The sequence below is a fragment of the Engraulis encrasicolus genome, chromosome 11 (genome assembly GCF_034702125.1).
Source record: "Engraulis encrasicolus isolate BLACKSEA-1 chromosome 11, IST_EnEncr_1.0, whole genome shotgun sequence".
Lineage (NCBI taxonomy): Eukaryota > Metazoa > Chordata > Actinopteri > Clupeiformes > Engraulidae > Engraulis > Engraulis encrasicolus.
The window spans coordinates 6,920,976-6,945,619 of NC_085867.1; the positions used below are offsets into that span (position 1 = coordinate 6,920,976).

The 24,644-nt window shown below is 44.7% G+C and overlaps 1 protein-coding gene across 5 annotated transcripts in view; it reads left to right on the forward strand.

Annotated features, from left to right (window-relative positions):
• Nucleotides 1-2,641: 2,641 nt before the first annotated feature.
• The window catches only part of smpd4 (sphingomyelin phosphodiesterase 4), a 31,462-nt gene continuing 9,459 nt past the window's right edge, over nucleotides 2,642-24,644 (forward strand). Inside the window, exons 1-13 of one of the 5 annotated variants that reach the window (XM_063209809.1) lie at nucleotides 2,642-2,742; nucleotides 3,574-3,657; nucleotides 3,812-3,898; nucleotides 6,947-7,083; nucleotides 8,391-8,466; nucleotides 9,132-9,240; nucleotides 10,333-10,385; nucleotides 10,780-10,928; nucleotides 11,619-11,751; nucleotides 12,337-12,408; nucleotides 18,160-18,249; nucleotides 21,977-22,149; nucleotides 23,846-23,936. In XM_063209809.1, coding sequence (XP_063065879.1) covers nucleotides 3,619-3,657; nucleotides 3,812-3,898; nucleotides 6,947-7,083; nucleotides 8,391-8,466; nucleotides 9,132-9,240; nucleotides 10,333-10,385; nucleotides 10,780-10,928; nucleotides 11,619-11,751; nucleotides 12,337-12,408; nucleotides 18,160-18,249; nucleotides 21,977-22,149; nucleotides 23,846-23,936 — 1,209 coding nt within the window. In that variant the 5' untranslated portion in view covers nucleotides 2,642-2,742; nucleotides 3,574-3,618. The remainder of the gene's footprint in view (nucleotides 2,743-3,573; nucleotides 3,658-3,811; nucleotides 3,899-6,946; nucleotides 7,084-8,390; nucleotides 8,467-9,131; nucleotides 9,241-10,332; nucleotides 10,386-10,779; nucleotides 10,929-11,618; nucleotides 11,752-12,336; nucleotides 12,409-18,159; nucleotides 18,250-21,976; nucleotides 22,150-23,845; nucleotides 23,937-24,644) is intronic. The other 4 variants (XM_063209811.1, XM_063209812.1, XM_063209813.1 and 1 more) reach the window with 4 other exon arrangements.

A 24,644-nucleotide genomic window follows, 5' to 3' on the forward strand; every position in this document is an offset into this window, starting at 1 on the left:
CAAATAGACTACAGAAAATTAGAACAATGAAATATCAGTGAAATCAAAATAATCATATTCATGGGCTGGTCTAGAGAAAAGCAAAATGCAGGGAGTGAAGTGACATGTACCACACTGGTTTTGGGTCTATTCCTGGCCTCGGGTCTCTCCCCTACTCTCCATTCTTCCTGTCATGGTATTCAATGATGATGTCCTGTCCACACAACATGGGCAAAAAAGGCTCATAACATTTTTTTTAAGCATGACTCGTTCTACCAGATGAAACCTTTTTTTATTGAAATGTAGACTTCCAGAATTCATGCTGCCCATTCAGAAATTTTATCATTTTCCACCACCATTCAACTTGTTCATTATGGCTTGTTCATTATGACTGGGGAAATCACATTTTTCATATATTAAAAGGTGGACCTTGTCTGTGTCTACTTTTGAATGTCCAGTAGGCCTAGACATGAGCTGAAAAACTGTAGTTTACTGTGGTCAGACCAGTAGGTCTAAATATTGTTAGGCCTATATTAGGGCCTATTAGGCCTACTTAGTAAATCAATGGGGGGTAAACATATTTGAAGATGGGCAGCATTTAAAGTCCACTTTTTCTAAAGGTTATTATTATTATCTTCAGCCTGCATCCTGCCTACATCAGCCAAAAAAGCTCAACACTGCCACCCATCCTCATCAAATAGCGTTGCAGGTCTTGGAGATAGACTAATGAGAAAATGCAATAAAGAACACAAATAGGTTCCACAAACGCCTGTGCAATTTTAAATAAACAACGCATGTGGAATTACATTTAGTCGAGTACATCTATGGCAAAAATACACCAAACCCCAAGAAAATTGATGCAAAAGGTTTTTCAACTGATTTCAATACATCCAGCTGTCCTTACTAACATACTAAAAATCTAGGAAAATCTAACTTCAGGAAAGGTGTCATTTTCAAGATCAAAGTTTTTTTTAAATAAAGGTTACTACATGATAATTACATTGGCATGAATTAACATGTTTTCAGGATCTGTTTGTTTGGGGTGCTGTTTGGGTGGATAAAGACACTACTGCTATGGTAATATCCATGTGCTGTTTGTCAGGGCACATCATCAGTGATGAATCATGGTGTCACTAGGTATTTTGGGTCTTTCAGCAGCTGAACTGAATAGACAGGAGCCACTACATGTGTAAGTAGAGGGCAAGGTGAAACGGTTGGTACTGGAGACAGACAATGTCCTGAAAGGACATAGGGCTTTAGCATAGCTTTCAGGTAAGCCAGAGTAGGGCCTGTTGTAGCTTTATAGGCAAGGGTCAGGGCCTTGTATTCAATTAGGGCATGAAAAAGAGGAGTGGCATGCAGTGACATTTGCAAAGGACTTATTGCACAAGCTGGAAGACCAGTCAGGAGGGAGTTGCAGTAGTTCAGGTCAGATGGACAATATCAGAAGTTGAGTCAGTCAGATCAGATACAGTGTGATTTTATGTATATTTAACAGTGAGAAGCGACATGACTGGGAAACTGAGGCTATGTGGTCAGAGAATGATAGATGGTCATCAACAATGACACCTAGATTTCTTGTGGCCTTATTTGAGGCAACAGTAGCAGAATCCATATTGAGTTCGATATCCTGGCAACCTAAATCTTTGACTGGGATCACCAGCATTTGGGCGAGGCTCAACTGAAGGTCACATTCCTTCATACTTGTGGATAGTTCAGAGAGGCAAGCGGAAATGTGTGTGACTGTGGAGTCATCTGGCACAAAGTAACTGTGCTTCATTGGTGTAACAGTGGTATGAGAAGCTGTGAGAACAGATAACATGGCCCAGTGATGTGGTGTACATGGCAAATAGGAGTCCCAGCACCAGCCCTTAGGACACCTCTGTGTGACAGCTGACCTTGCCCTTGATACATGCTAAGAATGATACCACCAGACTAAATGAATGTCTGGAAGAACTTGAGAAACATAAAACTCAATTATTTACATCCAAGAGAGATAATAATCATGTATTGAAAAAAATGCTATCTGGTGTGTCTGCATAAAGATTTTTAGATTTACTATAAAACAAAAAGAGATGTCAATAATCTCTTCTGAAGATATCTTCTGGCTTACTAGAAACAAAATAAAAGAGTAATTTTGAGCTTGGCTTTTTCAGATTTTGAGTTTTTGCATTTTGAAATTTAATGCATATTTAATTAGATATAGTCCAATTACCATATTAAAACATAACATTTCAGGAAACTTGCAATACATTTTTTTCTCACAAATATGTGAGTAATCACTGGATTAAGTTTCATGGTGATATCGGCAAGCTACATTTTTTGGCCTATTCACCTGGAGTGTCTCTTGACCCTTATAATAAGCCTATGGCAGCCATGTTGAAAAAACTCATTTCCCAAAGTCAGATTTTACTAGATTTTTAGTATGTCATTTGGCAGGTCCAATAGTAATAGAATCCATAAAAAAAACCTTTTGTATCATTTTTTGGGGGGTTAGACCCTAAATGTACTCGCCTAATTTATTTCACAGTGTCTGAAGCTCAAAACATGGGCTTGCAACGGCAGCCTATTTCGTTTGTTTTTTCCTGACGTCGGGTGTCGCTGTTTCCAACTCCTCCGACTGCAATCAAGGATTGACTGCAAGAGGAAATTGCGTCATTGGTACGTTCGGTTGGGTTCTTTTTGGATGCAACCGCGGTACAATGAAAATCTTTTATCTGGGAATTATTATTGACCTCTGTCAAATCTGAAGTCACATCTACGGTAGGACGAAAAATTATACACTATACATTTGTCTAAGATGTATTTAATCACCGTTTATACCACGCTAGATATGTTAGTGTACTGGATTAAGGGATCACCGGAGGGACTAACGTTAGCGGTTACTTGACGCAGAGCCAACAACCAGAGTCTGTTCTAGCACTAGTTAGCAAACTTGCGGCAACATACTATCAAACCAGTTACCTGCAGCAACAAAGTATCAATGTAGTCTACGTTTAGGAAATGTCATAAAATCGCCTTTAGTCTGTCTGTTGTGTTTGTTGGAGTTAGTAAGGAAGAATCAAGGCAATGGCTTTTATTACTGTAGCTAGCTACTGCGCATGTAGTTTAACTTTCTAGCTATTTTAAACTGGTCAATGTCATTTATTTTGATTTACTGCCAATTCTGCTGTAGATTCCCGACGAACATGTTTGTTGTGGTCTGACTAGCGAACTTCGGTGTGTCTAATGACCACTAACTAAGTGTTACAGGACGTGCAACATTGTACAGTATTAGTTCTGTCACTAGTAGTAAGGGCATGTTCGATTGAGTAAGCTAATGGCATTATGCATTTTACTTTGTGTAGCATGCGTGTAGTATGTACCATGTGCATATGTGGTAGCCTATGTGTAAGTTCAGTTACTTTTTCACGTTTCATAGCTGAAGGGTCGTTAACATGACCTCATGTGGTGGTCACCCATGGGAGTCAGATGGCCCCCTGGCTAACAATGTGGCCATTGACAGCTACGACTAGAAGCGTGTCGGAAGTAACTGACTTCCACCATGCATGATTGTGCGGTTGCAATAACAAATGGCCACTTTTGTTTGTGTAGGTCTCCGAAACTGTGTGTGTGTGTGTGTGAACACCCGACTTGCCAATGGCGGGCCCCGTGCATCAACAGCCCAGTTACCTACTGGTGTGTACTCTACTTTTCTCTCTTTCTCTCTTTCTCTGATAGTTTCAAGTCAGATGATCGTAAACAAAAAACAATGGTGAAACTTTATACGAATATAATAAAGATGATACATTATTAAGTTAATAGTGAAACCATTGCGTCTTTGATTCCACAGGCCAGTTTGAAAGCTGACTGGACCACGAAGCCCCTGTTACAGCGCTGCCAAGAACTGGTGAAGATTATTGATGACTACCCTTCAAAGGTGTGTGTTGATGAGATAACCCTGCTCAGTTTCAGCATGTTGTCCCCTTTGCTAAATTATGCCCACAAGACAACCCAATGTTGTTTATCAGGTCAGTAAACTAGCGGCTGGTTATGAAGACCCACACTTTCAAAGATTTTACTGTACTTTCTTCTCATGTACTGTATATGCTACCTGTTACCGTGCTGAATATGTATCGTTGGACATTGTAGGCTATGTTCGACCTTCAATGCCCACAGTAGACACCCTCTCACGTGGGTGTTGACTACTAGGGTGTATTGCAGGTTCAGAAGATTGGCTCTGGTTTTACTTCTTACCTCCCATCTACCCATCCTGAAGGTTTCATGTTAAACATTGTATCAGACATTGATCTAATCAAAATGGCATGCATTAGGTTACAAAGCCACTCATTACCGGTAGGTACTGCAAGCTTTGATCCATCCAGTCGGGCGCCATGGTGGCAGATATACGAGGGCTTTGATGAAATGTCGGTGGCCATGTGTTGCATCATGGAAACGCATACCAGACCATGGGTGGATTCCTATCTGCAGACTTCCGTCCTCCCTTGCTCACTTGCCTGCTTGTGACCTGCTGATGAATTGAATGTCTTGCAAAATCACAATTCTAATTTCATTTTCGCATTTGCAATTGGGATGGTGAATGAAAGACAGTCCCCTAAAAGTTGTTGTGGCTAGGCTGACAGCTGGCAAACTTTGTTGTTTTCTCCATGGAGGAGGGGCCAGGAAGCGGGGCAAGGCTACTAGCACAAGTGGAGGACGGGAGTTTGCCTATTGGAATGTACATCCTGACAGCTGAGAGGGTCTTCATCAAGCGGGTCGCCTCTTCTGTGGTCATGCATGGCTTAACCAGCTTAGTGCTAGCTGTCTGCCTGTCCTCCATGCTGCAGGCTTTTGTACTGTTGTGTCAATAGCAGATATTCTGTTGGTTTAACCTCTGCCGCGGCAAGTTGATGCACGTGCTTAGATGTGGGTCAGCAGTGTCAGTGAGGGCAGTCATGGTTAAGCGGTTAGGGCATCAGACTTGTAGCCCAAAGGTTGCGGGTTCAACTCCCCATCTGCCAGGTTGGTGGGGGTAGTAATTGCCCAGTGCTCTCTCCCCCATCCTCCTGACTGAGGTACCCCGAGCATGGTACTGGTTCTTAACTGGTTTCATTCATATCTATCCAACCGCCAACAATATGTCACTCTCAAAGACTCACGCTCCACCACAGTTACCATCAGCCACGGCGTTCCGCAAGGTTCGGTGCTTGGCCCCCTTCTCTTCACCATCTACATGCTCCCCCTTGGTCGTATCATCCGCTCCCATGGTCTCAGTTTCCACTGCTACGCCGACGACACACAGATATACATCAGCACCAAACCCTCTCCTCTGTCCCCCCCCACCCCTCTATCCCCCCCCACCCCTCTCGTCCACTGCCTGCAGGACATCAAAACCTGGATGACACACAATCTCCTCAAACTGAACAGCAATAAAACTGAGCTCATGGTGGTGGCACCAGCAATGCTGCAAAGGAAGGTTGGAGATCTCCACCTGGACATCGATGGATGCACCATCACCCCATCCCCCGAAGTACGTAACCTGGGTGTCATCTTGGATTCATCACTTTCACTTCACTCCCACATCAAAAAAGTCACCAAATCGGCATTCTATCATCTCCGAAACATCTCCAGACTCCGGCCTTCACTCTCTAAGACAGTTACGGAGACGCTCACTCACTCCTTCATCTCCTCCCGTCTGGACTATTGTAATGCCATCCTGCTTGGTCTACCCAACAAGGCCCTAGACAGACTGCAATATGTCCAGAACTCTGCTGCCAGGATCATAACAGGCACTAGACCCTGGCAGCACATCACCCCCATACTCAAGCAGCTTCACTGGCTCCCCATCAAGTCACGGATAACCTACGAAGTCCTCCTCCTAACCTTCAAGTCCCTCCATGGTCTGGCACCCCACTACCTCAGTGACCTCCTTCACCCCTATGACCCCTCAAGATCCCTGCGGTCCTCTTCCAAGGGCCAGCTGATCGTCCCTCGTGCCAGGCTCAAGGCCACCAGTGACAGAGCCTTCCATGTTGCTGCTCCCATTCTTTGGAACAATCTGCCCGACCACATCCAAAATGCCCCTTCACTGGCCATGTTTAAGCAACACCTTAAGACACATCTCTTCCTGGAGGCTTATGGCTGCTAGTTCCACAAGCACTTTCTCGCATTCACACACATGCTCACGCACTGACGCACGCACACACTCACACTCTCCAACACAACACTCTGTGAAGCGTCCTTGGGTGTTTTGAAAGGCGCTATATAAAACGAAAGTATTATTATTATTATTATTATTACTGTCCCGTCGCATTGCTCCCTTGGGGCACCATTGGGGGCTGCCCTTTGAACGGGTGAGGCATAAATGCAATTTGGTGGTGTGCAGTGAGCACTGTGTTCTGTGGAGTGCTGTGTCACAATGACAAACCCCAGTGAACAGTTGGATTATGTCCTTTTCATTTGTGCAATATTCACATTCATTTGTTTCCGTGTAGCTGTTCTGAATTGAGCATCTCTGGTGATTCTATTTTATTGTAGAGACCCAGTGATGCGCAAATTCTGCCCATTTTGCTTTGGCTTTGTACTATTATCCGTTTCTCAACATTGTTGGCTGTGCTCTGTGTATGCAGTGTGTGACTAATTCTGAGGCCTTCAAGGTTACAATTTTTTTTACTTTTTATTTGGCTGTAGGCTTGAGTGTCTCAGAATTTATCTACCTGGACCAAGTTTGAGAGCCCCTACACTGATGAGCTGATGGCTATGGAACTTCGTCCTTGTAGACAAATTCTGAGGCCTTCAAGGTTACAATTTTTTACTTTTTATTTGGCTGTAGGCTTGAGTGCCTCAGACTTTGTCTACCCTGGACCAAGTTTGAGAGCCCCTACACTGATGAGCACCAAGAAAAGAAGGTGAAGACCCAGAAGCACTCTGATTTCCTGTTTGTGTTTTCAACTATGATGTTTGTCTGCTCTGCTCCTATCCTGTGCAGGAGTTGCACCTCATCTTCCCGTGGTTGGTGGAGACCATCTTCGGTAGTTTAGATGGCGTCATCACTGGCTGGAACCTGCGCGCTCTCCAGAGCCGCACCAACGAATATGGCATCGTCATGGACTTCCTTGACCCCAGGTTTGTATAATGTGTAGTGTTTTCTAGAGGTTTTTTTTTGTTTTGTTTTTTTTGCTAATGGTACTGTATTTCACCAACGAGTATGGGATTGTCATGGACTGTGCAGGGGTGAGTTTCTCAAAAGGGAAGTTGCTAGCCTGTTATCAACTTTGGTAGTTGCCAATAGGAAAATGCATTGAAAGCAACAAAGTAGCTAATGTAGTAAGCAACTTTGGTTTTGAGAAATTCACCCCAGGTTTGTATATTGTGTAGCGTTTTCTAGAATGATGAGTAGATTGGGGTTTTTTTTGCTAATGGAGGTATTATTCGCAATTGCAATCTCCATTACATGCTGAGTAAGGGCTCTGCCCGAGATGTTTGTAGGCGAATAAACAGAAAAATCTGAAGAGTGCTTTCCTCCTCTTCCTTCATACATCATGCTAATGCACCATACCATGGCTGTGTCTCAAATGCCGCACTTGTGCACTACAGGCACTGTTTTTCAGTGCCTAGGGCGCTCACGCTGAACATTTCATTTGAGCCAGTGCACTGAAAGTGCCAGGATGATCCCCTAACAATGGCGGAAAAATGCAGTGCTTGAATGATGGACACTGCACGCACTAAACGGCATCCATGTTGACTATGACACGGAGGAAATGTGGCATTCAGTTCAGTAGAAGAGTTTGGTCAACAGTCTCCTAATTCTGTAAGTAATGTTGATGCGACACCAACCTTTTCATGCAAACCAAAGTATTGTATGTGTGATTGTTGACCTTTGGGGTGAAGGACATGGAAATACAAGCACCAGACGCTGTGCATTGTAAACAGTGGCCAACTCATATTTTGGCGAACTAATGCCATGCCCAGCCATCACTTCCAGGGAGGGCACAGTGCATAGTGCTCAAAGTTTTCCACGACACTATGCACTAAAGACCTCAGTGCACTGTGCGCACTGTGCGTCATTTGAGACACAGCCCATGACTGCGCAAGTTAGTCGTGGTGACCCATGCTTCAATCTGGCCTTGCCTTGGTCATTTCCAACCCAAACCCCCCTCTCCCCCACTACTTTCCTGTCTGAAATCTTCCATGTCCTATCTGAAGAAAATGAAGCAGCAAGGAGGAACTGGCACACCACTGATGCCGATGCATAAATTATATAAATGCATAAGGAAAAATAAAGAAAGTGCTACCCAGTGAAGTGCAAAAACGTTTTCGGTCCTTCAGACCATCATCAGTGCCAAGTGCTATCTGAAGAAAGGCACAGAAACCCTTGAAAATATATCTGAGAAAAGAATCGTGTTTGTTTACACTTTTGTGTTTCTTTACAGTGGGCCAATGATGAAACTGGTGTATAAACTACAAGCAGAGGAGTACAAGTATGAGATGCCCATCAATTATCTCCCGGTGAGTCTCCCTCCCACTCTGTTTACACGTATGCCTAGCCAGGGCGAAAGCGACTGTTGACTCCGTCAAACAGTCTGGCAAAAGCCAAGAGGAATCCGTCTCCGTGGAGGGTGGGAGATGGTCTGATCCTACTATGGCATTTAAATTAGTTGGAGTTCCGAATTCACGTTAAAACCCTTATTTTGCTTTATTAGCACGACGGTAGAACCACTCTCAACTGTTTGCTTATTGGCTAAACACTGACAGGACCGAGAGTCTTTTGCCAGACGATGTGCGGAGACAAAATCTTTGGGTGGAGTACATAGGATGGCGTCGTGAGGCTAATGGGTGATTGCCCTTCATGTGTGAATTACTCGATGGCTATAAATGTGCTGCTGTTCTGTTCTCACTCACCAGTTAGTCCTAGTTCGGTCCTCACATCATGCTAAAGGCCCTTTCTCGCCCTGCGTGTGAAATGGTTACAGATACATGTGGAATGTTTCATGCGTTCTAACCACTAACTGTATGTGGACAATTAGAATGTATGGCCAGAAATGTGTATGTGCCATTTGTGTTGAGACAAATTTTGCTATAAACCATTGTTCTTTCCACCACGACTTCAGTCTAACACTTACTGTGTGTGTGTGTGTGTGTGTGTTTGTTTGTGTGCATTTTGTCATTCACAGGGCCCAGTAAAAGCATCCATTCAAGAAGGAGTTTTGCCAGACAGTCCGCTCTTTCACAACAAGCTGCAGTTTCCCATGTCTGGCATGATGAGTCTCAGTATGTCGCTTAGTATCCTTAGAGCCTCTCCCCACAGTCTGTGTTTGAGTCTCAAACCCGCTTTACGAGATATAGTAGATATACAGGGATGGACAAAATAACGGAAACATCTGTCATTTTAGAGTGGCAAGCTACCTCTTGCGTCCACAGTTAATCCCGTTGGATGTGGTTCATATTTCTTGGTCGTATGCAGACATGATGCATCACAAAGACTTGCTGTCTAGGTCAAAGATGCAATAGTTACACACGCACCAAGCATTGCATTGCATTGCAAATTGAATCTTCACACTTCACCTTACTGGTGCAATGTGCAATTAATGACGATTGGCCAACAGGCTGGTCCACTTGAGCCATGAAACTTCCCACTCTAAAATGACGGGTGTTTCCATTATTTTGTCCAACCCCTGTAGTTCCCTGCAGAAATCTTCTTCTATATACAGTAGACGGGTCAGTGACGTGTCAGTGAAGCACAACAACAGCCAGTGCCACTATTGTATGGATTATCTAAGAAATTATTCATTGCAGCATATCAACCATCAATTACTAATTCATTTATGGGCATTAAATATCGTTACGCCACCTGACGTCTGAGCCCAAAAACTGTCTTTCACCCATATGCGAATGCTTACTGCAAGAACACACTTTTCTAGATACACTGTAGTTCCCAATAGGGATGCATTTTTCTGTAATTGATGTACGTAATTCACTGTAAGCTCATGCTTTTCGAGATGTATAGTTCCCTTCAGGAGCTACATTGTAGTTCCCAACACTTCCCAACAGTTCACACACAGTGTACAGTAGTTCCCTACAGGAACTCCCTTTTCTACATGTACATGTAGTTCACTTCAAGAAGACACTTTTCTATATGCAGTACGCTATGAGAACACAGTGTTTGTAATAGTGAAGTCGCTGTTGGTAGTGAACTCACTGTGTCTAGTGAACTCACTCAGTGTTTGTAGTGAAGACGTTGTTTGTAGTGAAAATGAATTCATTATTTAGGCAAAATGTTATTAGCCCTGCTGATTGATCTACTCTGTCCTTGATTAGACACATGTCTGAAGATGCAGGATGAACATTGGATTTCCTTAACCTTTTCTTTTTCAGACCCTTTTGAATACTACATGTTCAATTTTGCTTCAAGTTTACTTGCGCCAAAGGTAAGAACAAGTAGACAGCTCTCCTCTGTGGAAAATACTTCTTCTATAATGAGCAATTAACAGGATGAATCCCACACAGTGCTATAGGAGTTGTGATAAGTAAGTAGATCCAGTAAGATCCAGCAGATCATCTCAGACTGAATGATCATGTTTTATATTGCAAGATTATATTGTATTATACCCGCTCACTACTCACACACACACACACACACACACACACACACACACACACACACACACACACACACACACACACACACACACACACCTACACACCTACACACACACACACACACACACACACACACACACACACACACACACACTCTCTCATGACATTCTATGCCCATGACTTTTTCCTGAATGAATATTTCATATCCTGTCTCTGTCACAGACCTACATCGCCCCGATTGTCACCACCACAGACAATGCCTACTTTGTGCTGGTTGACACCTACCTCAAGTACTTCCTGCCCACGGAGGGCAATGTGCCCCCGTCCCCCTTCTCTGACACCAGAGGCTCCGTCTCGCCTCCTGCACCAAGGTACCATACGTCTGATTTTTAGTGATTAACTGCTAAGGAATTATATGTCTGAAATATAAGAAAACGTTTCCACTCATGGAAAGCTGAGATTCTCAGCTTTTAAACAAGCCCTGTAATGTGTCAGTAGGTCTAACACAAAATGTTCTGTGGCTGCTGCAGAAAAAAATGACAAACATTTCTGGGTACATGTTTTTTTTGTCTATAAACACGGTCTTGTGAGGAGGGCCAACACACTGGCAGCCACCCACGTGAGCTAATTTGACCGACAGCGGTTTAAAACAATTAGAGGTTGAGTTGTGCGCAGCCAGGATCGCGCAGCCAGGGGGAAACAAAAATTGAGATCCCATGTATTCAATGTGTTAAGCATTGCTGCATTGTGTCTTCTTGTAGGTCTCCCAATGTGTCTTTTGCATAGTGCACCTTTAAGCATTGCTGCATTGTGTCTTCTCGTAGGTCTCCCAATGTGTCTATTGCTGGCTATGGGGGCCACCATCCTACACAGTGCACCTTTAAGCATTGCTGCATTGTTGTCTTCTCGTAGGTCTCCCAATGTGTCTTTTGCATAGTGCACCTTTAAGCATTGCTGCGTTGTCTTCTCGTAGGTCTCCCAATGTGTCTTTTGCTGGCTACGGGGGCCACCATCCTACACAGTGCAACTTTAAGCATTGCTGCATTGTTGTCTTCTCGTAGGTCTCCTAATGTGTCTTTTGCTGGCTACGGGGCCCACAGCAGCAGCCTGCTGAAGCGCCACATATCCCATCAGCCCTCTGTCACGGCCGACCCTGCCGCCCAGGAAATATGGCGCTCCGAGACGCTCCTACAGGTAAACCACTCTCAGCGGCTTTGTGCTGGTGTGACCACCACTTGGGTTGTGGGGAGGCTCTGTTTTGTGGATGTGATGGGTGCTTGGGTCGTCCATAACAGGTCTTTTCTTGTGCGTGTATGTGTTGTGGGGTGGCTCTGACTACTGTTGCTGCTCACCGATTTATTCAACACAACGCTTCAACCTCGGTCGGTCTTCGTGTGTCCCTATGCACCTGACAAAGACTGACTGAGGTTGAAACGTTGTGTTGAATAAATCAGTGGGCAGCAACAGTGTGTGTGTTTTTTTCTTTCTTCTTTTATGTCTTTGTTTGATGCAGCACCTGTTTTATTGGCTGTGCGCGCATCCCTCACACTATTCAGCGGCTTTGTGCTGGTGTGACCACCACTTGGGTTGTGGGGTGGCTCTGTTTTGTGGATGTGATGGATGCTTGGGTCGTCCATAACAGGTCTTTTCTTGTGCGTGTTTGTGTGCGTGTGTTGTTGTGATGGGTGGTTGTGTCGTCCTTAACAGATATTTTCTTGTGCATGTATGTGTGCGTAATGCGTATGTTGTTGTGATGGGTGGTTGTGTCGTCCCTAACAGATCTTTGTGGAGCTCTGGCTTCATCACTACTCCCTCGAGATGTACCAGAAGATGCAGTCTCCACAGGTGAAGGTAAGGGACCGTCTCCAAACATCTCCACCACCTGCACCATGCTCCTGCTACTCCCCTCCTCCCTCCTCTTAGCCTGGTTCCTACCACACCTCTGTGTGTTTGAGCTCTGGAGCCCCCTGGTGGAGCTCAACACACACTGAGGTCTGGGAGCATGTAGCAGGATTCCATTTCTGGACTCAAAAAAGAATGCCGTGCATTTATTGATCAATATCAATGGCAGCTCGCATTGAGGAGTCACAGGACATATTATAGTCTATACTGACGCTTTAAAGATCAACAGAAAACATTTTTGAAGGAATTTGTTGACATTGAAGCAATAAATGCTGCAATTCTTTTTTTGACTGGAGAAATGGAATCCTGCTGCAGACTTCCAGACCTACTAGTGGAGCTCACGAAGCTGCACGGAACTACAGGGTCGGGCAAGAGCCAGGCAACCCCACCCCCCCCCTTGCCACTGCACTGCACTGCCCGCTCCCCACCTCCACCGCACGGCTGAATGGCTGAACACTTCATTACACACACTCCCTACCTTACACACATCCTTCCCCCCTCCCCGCACCCCCACCTCTACCTGCCCAGAGCTGTCCTGGATCCCTCTGCACAAGCCTTCTGCCCGGGTCCCTGTACCGTTACCCTGCTCTGTACGTACTAGTAGTGCACACATCATGCAAAACGCACACATCTCTGAACCAAGTATGCAAGTACAACGCATACTTGTTTTCCTCACCGTAGTCCTCAACAGTTGTTAGTACACGTACGTCATACATGCACCAAGTATGCAGTGTGTGGAAGCATACTTGTTTTCTTCTTGAAGTACACTCCCACTACTATATGCAGGGCTCTAAATTAACACTAGCCAACCGGCCAAATGTTGGTGACATTTCTGATTGGCTGGTAGAAAAGACCAACTTACTAGCCAACTTACTTGCAGCTGTAAGTGAGTGTGTGTTTGGCTAGAAAATGAACATCTACTAGCCATTTTGTCTGGTGATGGAAGAAGTAAATTTAGAGCCCTGACTATATGTAAGGATGGTGTGCTTTTATCTAGAAACATAATTTCATCATATCGCATATAAAACCTCACAGCAATAAAAACCCTCATGTGGATTATTGCTCAAGTCAGAGAGTTGCTGTTTGAGTTCAACTTCAAGATGTTTATTGCCATGTCGACATAGTCGATAGGAATTTTTTCGTGGCATATCCCCAACATCAAATACATCAAATACATACAATTGACAAGACACACAATTCCAAAATTGACTACTTACGAACTCTACAGTGCCTTGTCATATTCACCTTTTTAGTTTGAATTCGATATTCGACTTATAGACACTTATACACACTTATATGAATTACCAGTAGAGCATGAAGGGCACACTTATTTTTAGTTTGAATTCGACACACGTATGCACACACTTATACCGTATGAACTACGAGTAAAGTGTAAAAGGCACACTGTTGTACTTTAACCCCTTTGCGCAGAGCCTATGTCATCACCTTACTGTCATGAAATTGTGATGACCAGGTTTTAATCTGCTACCCAAGGCTAATGTCATAACAATGTTGTTATGACGTACTTCTGTCTGTTCAGCAATGAGTGACCATGCCCGCCAGCGGGCAGATCTGCGCAAAGAGGCTACAGTACTTTACAACCAGGGCTCTAAATTAACACCAGCCAACCGGCCAGATGTTGGTGAAATTTCAGTTTGGCTGGTAGAAACTGGGCCACTTTGACCCATTAGTTAGTAGTACCGGTAGATATTGAGCTTACTAGCCAAACACATTCATTTTGGCTGGTGATGAAAAAAAGTGAATTTACAGCCCTGTTTACAACTATACAGTGCCCTGTCATATTCACCCTTTAGTTTTATTGGCACACACACACACACCCCCACACACACACACACGCAAACACAAAGTATAACATTTGAATTAAGCCTAAAAGTAGAGCACAAAGTACATACTGATTTTTTTCCCCCTACCTTGTCTCCTCGTGTTTTTCTCAAAGCATTGACTCTGCTTCTCCGTTAATTCCTTTAAAAAAAATCTATGTTGGGGATAAAATGGACTTCACAATTATGGTATCTGTAGATTGTCTTGCCTGTGTACTATTTTCCGAATCTTCTGTGTCTTGCTGTAGAAAAGAAGGCCTTTGGTATTGCACATCTCTGTAGGTTTTATTTTGGCAATGTTCGATCCAAGCTAGAAAAGAGAGATTTCCCAGCTAAAGGTGATTATTATTTTTATTGTTATTTTATCTTAGCTTAGCATGTCCGCAATCAAGACATCCTTTTGAAATCACGGGGTCTTTTGGGCTTAGTGCAGAGTGAATGGACTCCCCCCATCAATTTGGCATGTGGAATTGGTTACAGTGCTGTGACATGTTGGTCTGTCCATATCTCTCTTCTATTTCATCTTCCTTCCTTCCCATTTTCCCTCTCTTTCTCTCTCTCTCACACACATGCTATTGATCTGTTCATCCATCTGCCCCTTGGTGTGCGTGTGTGTGTGCAGTGAGCGAGAGCGAGAGTGTACTGTATTTGTGTGTGTGTTTCTCTCTCGTTCATTCATTGATTCACTCATTCATTCATCCATCCATCCAGATGATCATGCATGCTTTGTCTGCGCGGCTCCACGGTGTGCTTCTGTGTCTGCTGTGCTCTGCTCCGTGTGTCTGCGCTCTGGTGCCCAACACGAGGAAGATGCTTCTGTTGCCCCCTCGGGTACTCTGTCTCTGGCAGCTCAGCTGATTCACCAGCTACCCACTCTCCCCTTCTCCCTTCCCCTCTCCCCTCCCCTCCCCTCTCCTCTCCTCCTCACGTTCCCTGCTTCAGTCAGCCCGTGATGTGATGGTGCCTTCCCTAGCATCCCTCCTCCTCCTCCTCCTCCGAAAATGGCCTGGTCAGATTACGTTATATTATACAATGGTCAATATATTTTGCGATATCCTATTGGATGAGACGTGTTGTACGGGTATTCTCCTACGTGTCGGTAAGCGGAGGCAGCCTTCGGCCTCGTGCCTTTGGCCGAACCACACCTAAGAAGCTGGTTCAGGAGTAAACTAGGTTAAAGGAGAAGTCCGGTGTAAAATGGCTTAAATAGAGTTCAAACGTGATGCTGAGGGCTACAAAATGCATGCTTCAAAATGCATTTTTGCGCCGTTGCGACTTAAACTCCGGAGCGACATATAGTCCAAAAAATACGGTACATCTGGCCACATTTCCTCTATACATGCACTGCATAGCGAATTCCAGGGGCTAGTCAGAATTCCATGAGCTAGTTGAAATTTGGCTTCTGCTGTGATGGTCAGGCATCGAATTAGTCATCGCAATAAACCTCTACTTTCCACCCATTTACGAGGCTCAAAGTTGCTCTGTACTTCATTCCGCAGAGTCGCGGGGTTGTTGACATGTAAAACGAGGCATAGAGAACTTTGGTAGTGAACAGTTAGTTTAGCTACTGGGCCATTTGTAGAGGCTGCAAAGTTTTCATTGAGTGTCTGTGTTTACGAGGCGCCGCCATCTTTGATTAAACCACGATAAGTAGATCAACGAGTACAAATTAGGATAGGAAATGGCAAGACAGAAACAGACTGCGAAATTAATTCTGTGCAAATGCAAGGATTCTTAAAGCTTTAAGCAGCTTAGAAATAATTGATGAAGGTCTAGGACCGAAACGTGTGTTTAAGAAAATAGCGAAATGGGGTCAGTGTAGGAGTTTTCTTTTTAACATTGTCTGCTGAGTGACCCATGGGCCATCTTGGACGCACCTGCCAGCTGAGGTGTGCGGAAAAAAATTCAAGTTTAACAACAAAGTAGTCTGACCCTGCCATCAGCGAGCTGAAGACCCAGTTTCTTGCTTGTGTGCTGTGCTCCCTCTGCCTCTCCCCCGAGTGATGTTGACCGCCTGCGTCGTGTCGTGTTTTATCCATTGAGTCTCTTGAATATGTTGTGTGTTGCCATGGAGACTGTGAGATGCAGTAACTCATTTAAATAGATCCTATATTATAACGCAGTGCATCATGGGACTTGAAGTGTGTGGCTGTTTTGGGACCACCCTGTCGGAATCTCCCTATAAAATACTGTGCCCACCTGCGATCAGTACCAGTATGGTGACAATCTGACGAGATTATCCAAAAATGGCCGCCTTTCATAAGTCAAGGGGTGCATCCCAATATGTGACCTTGCCTCCTCCACTTGCGCTTGTCTCCTCGCCCTGCCTCCTGGCCCCTCCTCCGTGGAGAAAACGATAAAGTTTCCCAGCTGTCAGCCTAGCCACAACAACTTTTGAGGGACTGTTTTTCATTCACCATAACAATTGCAAACGAGAAAAAGACTCTACAATTGAGCTTTTGCAAGATATTGAAATATAATGCTGTTGTCAGTGATGTCATCATGACGAGAAGCGAGTGGAGGAGGCAAGTGGAGGAGGCAAGGTCCCATATTAAGCTGCACTCAAGGAGGCATTTAGTCAGATGTTCAGCCTGCCAGGCATTTCAAACAAACAGCCCATTGACGCACAGTATTATGGCCTTTCCATTACTTCTTTTTTTTCTAATAATGCTCTGGCCACAGTCTTTCTTGCATAAAATTTGTTAGTGAAGGAGGGTCAGCAGATGGGTCAGTGTGACTATTACGGTTGGAAAGGCTGTGTTGTAAATTTTTTGCAAAGCAAATTCTCAGGGTTGACAGTTGAATTTTCTAAAGGCTGGGGGAAACCATGATTCATGTACAGTACTACAGATAAAGATTTAACAGTGGGCTGGTCAGTCTTCTACAGACGCCAGCCTGTCTCTCCTCTGTTGACTGACATACAGGCCTGTACAAATGTACAGTTGTTGCAATGTAATTATTGCATAGATCTAAATCGGCAGGCAGAGATTGTTCATCTGCCAAAGGATGCCTATTGTTTTACACCTTGGCTGAATAGAAACTGGTGTGAGAAAAGGCTTACTGCATCGCACTCCCATGCAATGTTGTAAAGTATTTTGTTTGTGAGGTCTGTGGTCAGTGTTGTGTTATATATGTCCAGACATTGTGTTGTGTCCAGTTCTGAGTGTGTTTCTTGTTTTCTTTCTTTTTTTTCTTGGATTTGCACTCTTTTTTTACTGTTATCAATCTATCCTTTATTCCTTTCCTGTTCTCACTTATACCTTTCCTTATCCTCTTTTCTCCTCCTTCCTCCCCCTTCCTTTCTCATTTCTTTTTTCCCCTTCCTTCCTTCCTTCCTTCCTTCCTTCCTTCCTTCCTTCCTTCCTTCCTTCCTTCCTTCCTTCCTTCCTTCCTTCCTTCCTTCCTTCCTTCCTTCCCTTTCTCCTTTCCTCACCTCCTCACCTATGTATCCTCCCACTTCCCCTACCTTCCTTGTGCGTGTGTGTGTATGTTTTACTCCTCCTCTTCCTCTTCACCTCCTGTCCTCTTCCTTTCCTCTATGTATCCTCCTTCCCTTCCCTTTCCCTTTCCCCAATTCCTTAACCCTGTCCCTCCCCTTTTCCTTGGTGTGTGTGTGCATGTGTCTTCTGTAAACCCCTATCCCTCCATTTTCCCATGTGTGTGTGTTGTCTGTATCCTATTTCTCTTCCTCCTCCTGTCCTTGTTCTATTTCTCCTTCCCTTTCCCTCCTTTCCTTTCCCCTTCCTCTGTGTGTGTACTGTACGTGCGTGTATTTCTGTACACCTCCTTCCTCCTCCTCCTCCTCCTCCCACTCCTCCTCCTCCTCCTCTTGTTGTGCCGGGTGGGCGTGCGTCTGCAGTTGGCGTTGCTGCAGTACCGCCTCAATATGTCCAGCATGCCGTGCCAACCCCTCGCCCCAGCAGGCCCCGGGAGCCTCCGCACCTACCAAGTACTTACCTGCACCTTACCACCCTCCTGGCGCCACGCCACGAGCCATGCCACACCTGGGGAACAGTGCCATCCATCAGGCTTGCTGATGGTGATGTTAACGGCACCACTGTTAACAAGTGGAGGACTGTACTGTTGGTCTTAAATTGTACTTAACTGTACATATATGAATAGGGAGCCGCCACACCTACCACCAAGTACTTTAAACCTCAACCTTCACGCCTCCTGCCATGCCACACCTGGGGAACAGTGCCATCCATCAGGCTTAGTGATAGTGAAAGTGAAAGTGAAAGGGAAAGCCCACCTGGGAAACTCCAACTCCCAAAAATGGCCGCCATTTCATAAGTCAAGGATGCATTTTAGTCAGACGCTCAGCCTGCCAGGCGTTTCAAACAAAGCCCATTGGCGCCTCACCTGCACCACCCTGTGCCATTGCCACACCTGGGGCGCAGTACTACCATGCGTAGTGACACGTGTTAGTGAAAGTGAAAGTGAAAGCCCACCTGGTAAACTCCAACTGCCATTGTCATTGTGACACACCACTCCACAGCACACAAGTACACACTGCAGGGCACACAACAAAATTGCATTTATGACTCACCCCACCGTGCAAGGGGGCAGCCCTCCCAATGGCGCCCCAAGGGAGAAGTGCGGCGGAGAGCACTGGTTAATCACTTCCCCCTACCAACCTCACAGTAACATCATGGCGCCACCACTGTTAACAGGTGGAGGACTGTACTACTGTTGCTCTCCATGTCTAAGTACTTGTACTTGTCCAGTTTTCACCCTGCACTACACCGGGGCAAGAGTCAGGAGAACTGGCATTAGGTTAGCGCAGGAATATCAAAAATGCCATCGCTGTTAACAAGTGGTGACTGTAGGTCTCATGTCCAATTACTTCACCTTCTTCACCCACCTTGCGCAATGCCAACCACCAACTGGTGAGCCGTGAGGATGAGTACTGTTAGGCTTAGACCAGTAATATCAAATGTGCCATCACTGATAAGAAGTTGGTGGGTGGGTGGGTTGTATAGTAAAGTATGTGTGCAGTAGGTGTAATAGTGTCCAAGTACCTCAACCTTCACCCCACCTGTGCCACCCTGTGTCATGCCACACCCGGGGAACAGTCAAGAGGAGGGCCATTAGGCTTAGACCAGTAGTATTAAATGGGCCATCTATGTACTGTTGCCAAGTGAGTAAAGGTAGATTTTGAGTGCGTTGTAATATGCAACCTTGCCTCCTCCACTTGCCTCCTCCACTTGCTTCTCTCCTCGTACCAGGAAGTAATATGTCATGATGACATCACTGACAACAGCATTATATTTCAATACTTGCAAAAGCTCAATTGTAGAGTCTTTTTCTCATTTGCAATTGGGATGGTGAATAAAAAAACAGTCCCTCAAAAGTTGTTGTGGCTAGGCTGACCGCTGGGAAACTTTATCGTTTTCTCCACGGAGGAGGGGCCAGAAGGCGAGACGAGGAGACAAGCGCAAGTGGAGGAGGCAAGGTCGCATATTGCAACGCACTCCTTGTGTCCAAATACTTACGTTTCCAGTTTACAAACATTCCCTATGTGAGGAGGGGCAAGATGCTAAGCAGCCAACCATGTGAGCACATTTTTTTGATTGACAGCAGTTTCCAAACAATCAATGTATGTATAGTGGCATCAGGCTTAGCTCAGTGCACAGTGATCTTAGGGATACATTGCAATACATCACACTTAGCTGATACTTTTATCCAATGTGGGCGCAGGTGCCTTCATTAAAGGCACCTCATCCAGAGATGACATGGGAAAAACTGCCACCTTACAATTACAAGACCTTCTTTAGCTGTGGAGAAGACCGTTGGGGGGACCCTTTGTAATTGTGGGGTTGTGGTGTTTTACCACTTTTATTTCAATTTGTATTCATTATATTTTTCAGAAGTATCATTGTATCTGAAGACCATGTCGGTTACTTTTTAAGTGCATGATGGAAAAGAAATATTATACATATTTTCTTTTTTTTGCCCCCTAGTTAGCCACAAAGACCTGCAAAGTTGCTCATGTTGAATCCCTATCTGGCTGTATAACTTGTCTAAAGTGAAACGCGCTGGTTACTTGAGCTTGATTTTGAGTGTTTCATGTTTACGTTGGCGTTGGGGCAGGTGGTGAAGAAGGAAGAATGCGGCAGTGAAAAATCTCATTTAGCAAACGCCCATCTAGTTTATTGGTTTGGACAAGGCGGTGAAGACCCAACGCCATTAAAGGGGCTGAGATACTAATGCTGTCTAACAAGCAGGGGATCTTACGTCGCCAATCTCACCGTCTTCACGATGCTCTCAGGGGCTTATTTAGAATGCGATTTGCAGACAGGCTCTAGACTGTGTACTATATAACGTGTCGTCACGCACAGTGATCCCCTGTTCATCATGGTAATTATGTTCCAGAGTCATCACGGTGGATAAAGATCCGTGATCTGCGCTGAAAACATGTACAAAACATGTTGTTTGATAATTAAAAACCTGAACATGCCTTTGCTATTTATATTTATATTTTGAATTTAATTCATTGTGGCATGTAATAGATAATTCATATTGAATGGGGAGACCATGGTTATTATAACAGGGGATCAGTGTGTACAACACGGTGTATAGTTTGTTAACACTAGCATACAGTATGTACTACATAGTGCAGTATTATGTAGCCAGTCGAATGTGCATTGTGTCGTTTCCCCACCACTGTTAGTTGAAGGATGTAGGTCTGCACAATACCAATAAGCTCCAAAAATAAACTTTATTGTTGAGTAAAAAGGAACATTTCGATCACCCTTGATCTTCATTAGGCATATATGCTTATTGGCAGGGTGCAGACCTTCCTCCTTACACTGTTTGACACTTTTGTCTGGCACCTGCAAAAAAGTGTTTTTGGATGTGCACACACCCTATCCAAAACTACCTCCCCACCGATGTTACCCTGCTCTCAGGTATTTGGGAATCCATGTAGCAAACTCCTCTCTCCTCTAAGGTTGTCTTTGTTCACCTATTATTCCGTAAAAATTGCACAGCATCCATGTAGTTTCATATTTACATTAAGGAGTAGAAGGATGAATGAATATGGAGAGATGTTTTCATTGCACAACTGTCTTGGTAATGTTTTGGGTTTGTGTGTCACTATTCACAGTGAATAGATAGTTAGATTAGTGCGATGAATACAGGATATTCTGTAAGTTATATAACATACTCTTAAATGAAATTATACATTTGTCTGCATGCAGAACAGAGTCCTTATTGTGTGTGTTTGTGTGTGTGTGTGTTTGTGTGTGTGTGTGTGTGTGTGTGTATACACATGTATGTGTGTGTGTGTGTGTGTGTGTGTGTGTGTGTGTGTGTGTGTGTTTGTGTGTGTGTGTGTTTGTGTCCATTCGTCCTTTTATTCGTGTTTGGTGTGTGTGTCTGTGTGTGTACACATCTGTTTATGAATGCTTGGGTGTGTGTATTCGTTCGTCCATGTGTCTTTGTTCTGTCTTTCCGTGTGTGTGTTCCGTCTGTCTGTCCGTGTGTGTGTGTGTTCCGTCTGTGTGTGAATGTGTGTGTGTGTGTTGCGTCTGTCTGTACATTCGTGTGTGTGTTGTGTTGCGTCCGTCCGTGCGTGCGTGTCCGTGTGTGTTGCGTGTGTGTTGCGTGTGTGTGTGTGTGTGTGTGTGTGTGTGTGTGTGTGTGTGTGTGTGTGTGTGTGTTGCGTATGTGAGCAGGAGCCGTTCAGTCCTACGGAGGAGCACGTGCTGGTGGTGCGTCTCCTGGTGAAGCACCTCCACGCCTTCTCCAGCAGCCTGAAGCCCGAGCAGAGCAGCACCTCCTCGCCATCGCCCTCCCCACACACACACACACACTCCCACGCCAGCCCCCTCGAGGAGTTCAAGAGGTACACACACACACACACACACACACACACACACACACACACACACTCCCACACACTCCCACGCCAGTCCCCTCGAGGAGTTAAAAAGGTACACACACACACACACACACACACACACACACACACACACACACACACACACACACACACACACACTCCACGCCAGCCCCCTCGAGGAGTCAAGGTGCCGGTATGCTTGCTGTGAGCTGTAAATTACGCGCGTCACCGCGAGCAACCGGCATCACATGCTTGCTTCAAAAGCAGTTGACCAAGACGCAAAATACTGGCGGACAAACTCAATGAGACGCTCTTAAAAGTTGCTGCCATTGTCGTTTTCATATCAAGCACACGCGTGGAACTGCGCAGTCTATCTTACGATCGCCCCCAGCGAGTTTGAAGATAGCCTATTGCACCTGACGCACGCATTTGGCTGCCGTGTCCAACGCGCGCGAAATTGACATTAAATACGCATGTTAACGCGTTCATGAACGAATCGTGCACGCGCTCGCGTATCTTGCAGCAAGCATACCGGCACCTTTACACACATACGTGCAAGAGGTACACACATGCATGCCTACACACACACATAAATATACACATACATATGCACACACGCATGTTGACACTCCCACGCCAACCCCCTCAAGGTGTTCAAGAGGTACACACACACTCTCACACACACTCTCACACACACTCTCACTCACACCCTCACACACACACACACACACACACTCACACTCACACACACACACACACACACACACACACACACACACACGCACACACCACCCTCTTGGAGGAGTTCAAGAGGTATACACACACACAAACAGGTTTAACTTACTTTCACCTTATAAGCCCAGGTGTTGGCTTGCCTTCAGGCATGTATGTAACAAAGACATTTTGAGAAATAAATCATGTCATTTGTGGAAAAGAGGCTGAAATTCGAGGAAAATGAATACTTAATAATAATAATTAATATTACATTCATGTCAAATCTCCATTGACATACAGAATGCTGAAGTGCTGAATACAGAAATGCAGTATGCATAGTGTTGCTGTAACCCGTTTTAGTTTTGTAGTTGTCTGCACTCCAGTGTAATGCAACTCGATAGTAAATCATTTCAGTGTATTTCAAACATTGAATGTGTTATTCCGTCTACACCGCATTCACACAGTGGTCAGGATGGACTACACTGCACAAATACACTACAACCTACTTTCCACAGCACTTGATTCATTTTACAGAATTGTTTAATCTCATACAATAGATCATGTCCACAGCTGTGCATTTTTTTTTCACAAGAAATCTGTAAATAAGGAGGAAGTCAAATGGGAGATTTTGTTCCTAAATCTGCTGATTTCAGCTGGAATTACCTTATTTGTACTCGAACTCTGTTATCTTTCAGTTCCCTCTATGCTCCAGGGTCAGTAGTGGTGCTTTCCACCTCACTTGAATCTTTTCACAGAGATATTTCATTCTGTATAACAAACATATCTTTTGATTCCTTCCCTCAGAAATATCAGTGGAAAAATAAAACACTATTTGTAATATAGCTCTGTTATCTTCCTGTGCCCTCTATGCTCCAAGGGTGGTGCTGCAGTGGTTTGTTCTGCAAAAGCAAAGTAGTACAGCTGGTTAAAAAAAAGCGTCATTGCTGAAGTGACTGTTATCTTCCTGTTTCCTCCATGCTCCCAGGGTGGTGGTGCAGCGGTTTGTCCAGCAGAAGCTCTATGTCTTCCTGCAGCATTGCTTTGGCCACTGGCCGCTGGACGCCTCCTTCAGAGCGGTAGGTCATGTATCATCAAAGATTTTCTTAGTAGAGTAAGGTGATTCAAACGCTGCCGACCCAAAGGAGTGTGCTCAAGTTTGGTCAGAGAGAGTAGAGAGATGTACTTAAAGAATCTCTGGTTTGGTGTCACAAGGGGGCGTTGTCCCCTTCTTCTTCTTCTCTGTCTGTGGCGCTACCGCCATCTACAGTGCCAAGGGAACTTCATTCATTTTCAACCTGAAGCCTCCAAAGGTCTCCAAACCGCAGGTCTCCTAAAGGGGATGCACGGGCTGGAATCATCTTACTCTTTAGTGTTTGATAATGGCTTTGTATTTCGGGTATCAACCCATTGAAAATTGAAAGTGTAATACATGGACATATGCACTATAATATCTGCACGATAATATCTGCACTATTACAAATTTTGAGGAGTTGAGGAGCAATACAAAGCTTTTCTTTCACATGGCTATAACAAAATTAAAATGGTGAAGGTTGTTTTTGAATAGGACTATATTGCCTGGCTGCAGACTACTGGAACAGCATTATGGTCTGACGTGCCTTGTCCTCTTGCGCAAGGTGCAATGAGGTTGAGGTGTTGGTTGCAGTCCATGAACACAAATATGAAATGATCCTCATACGGATTCATGTATTGCTTTTGTTTACAAGTTTACTGATATGAGAACATGCCCTGGGCAGGTTGTCATGTTTTTTGGGCACAGATAATGT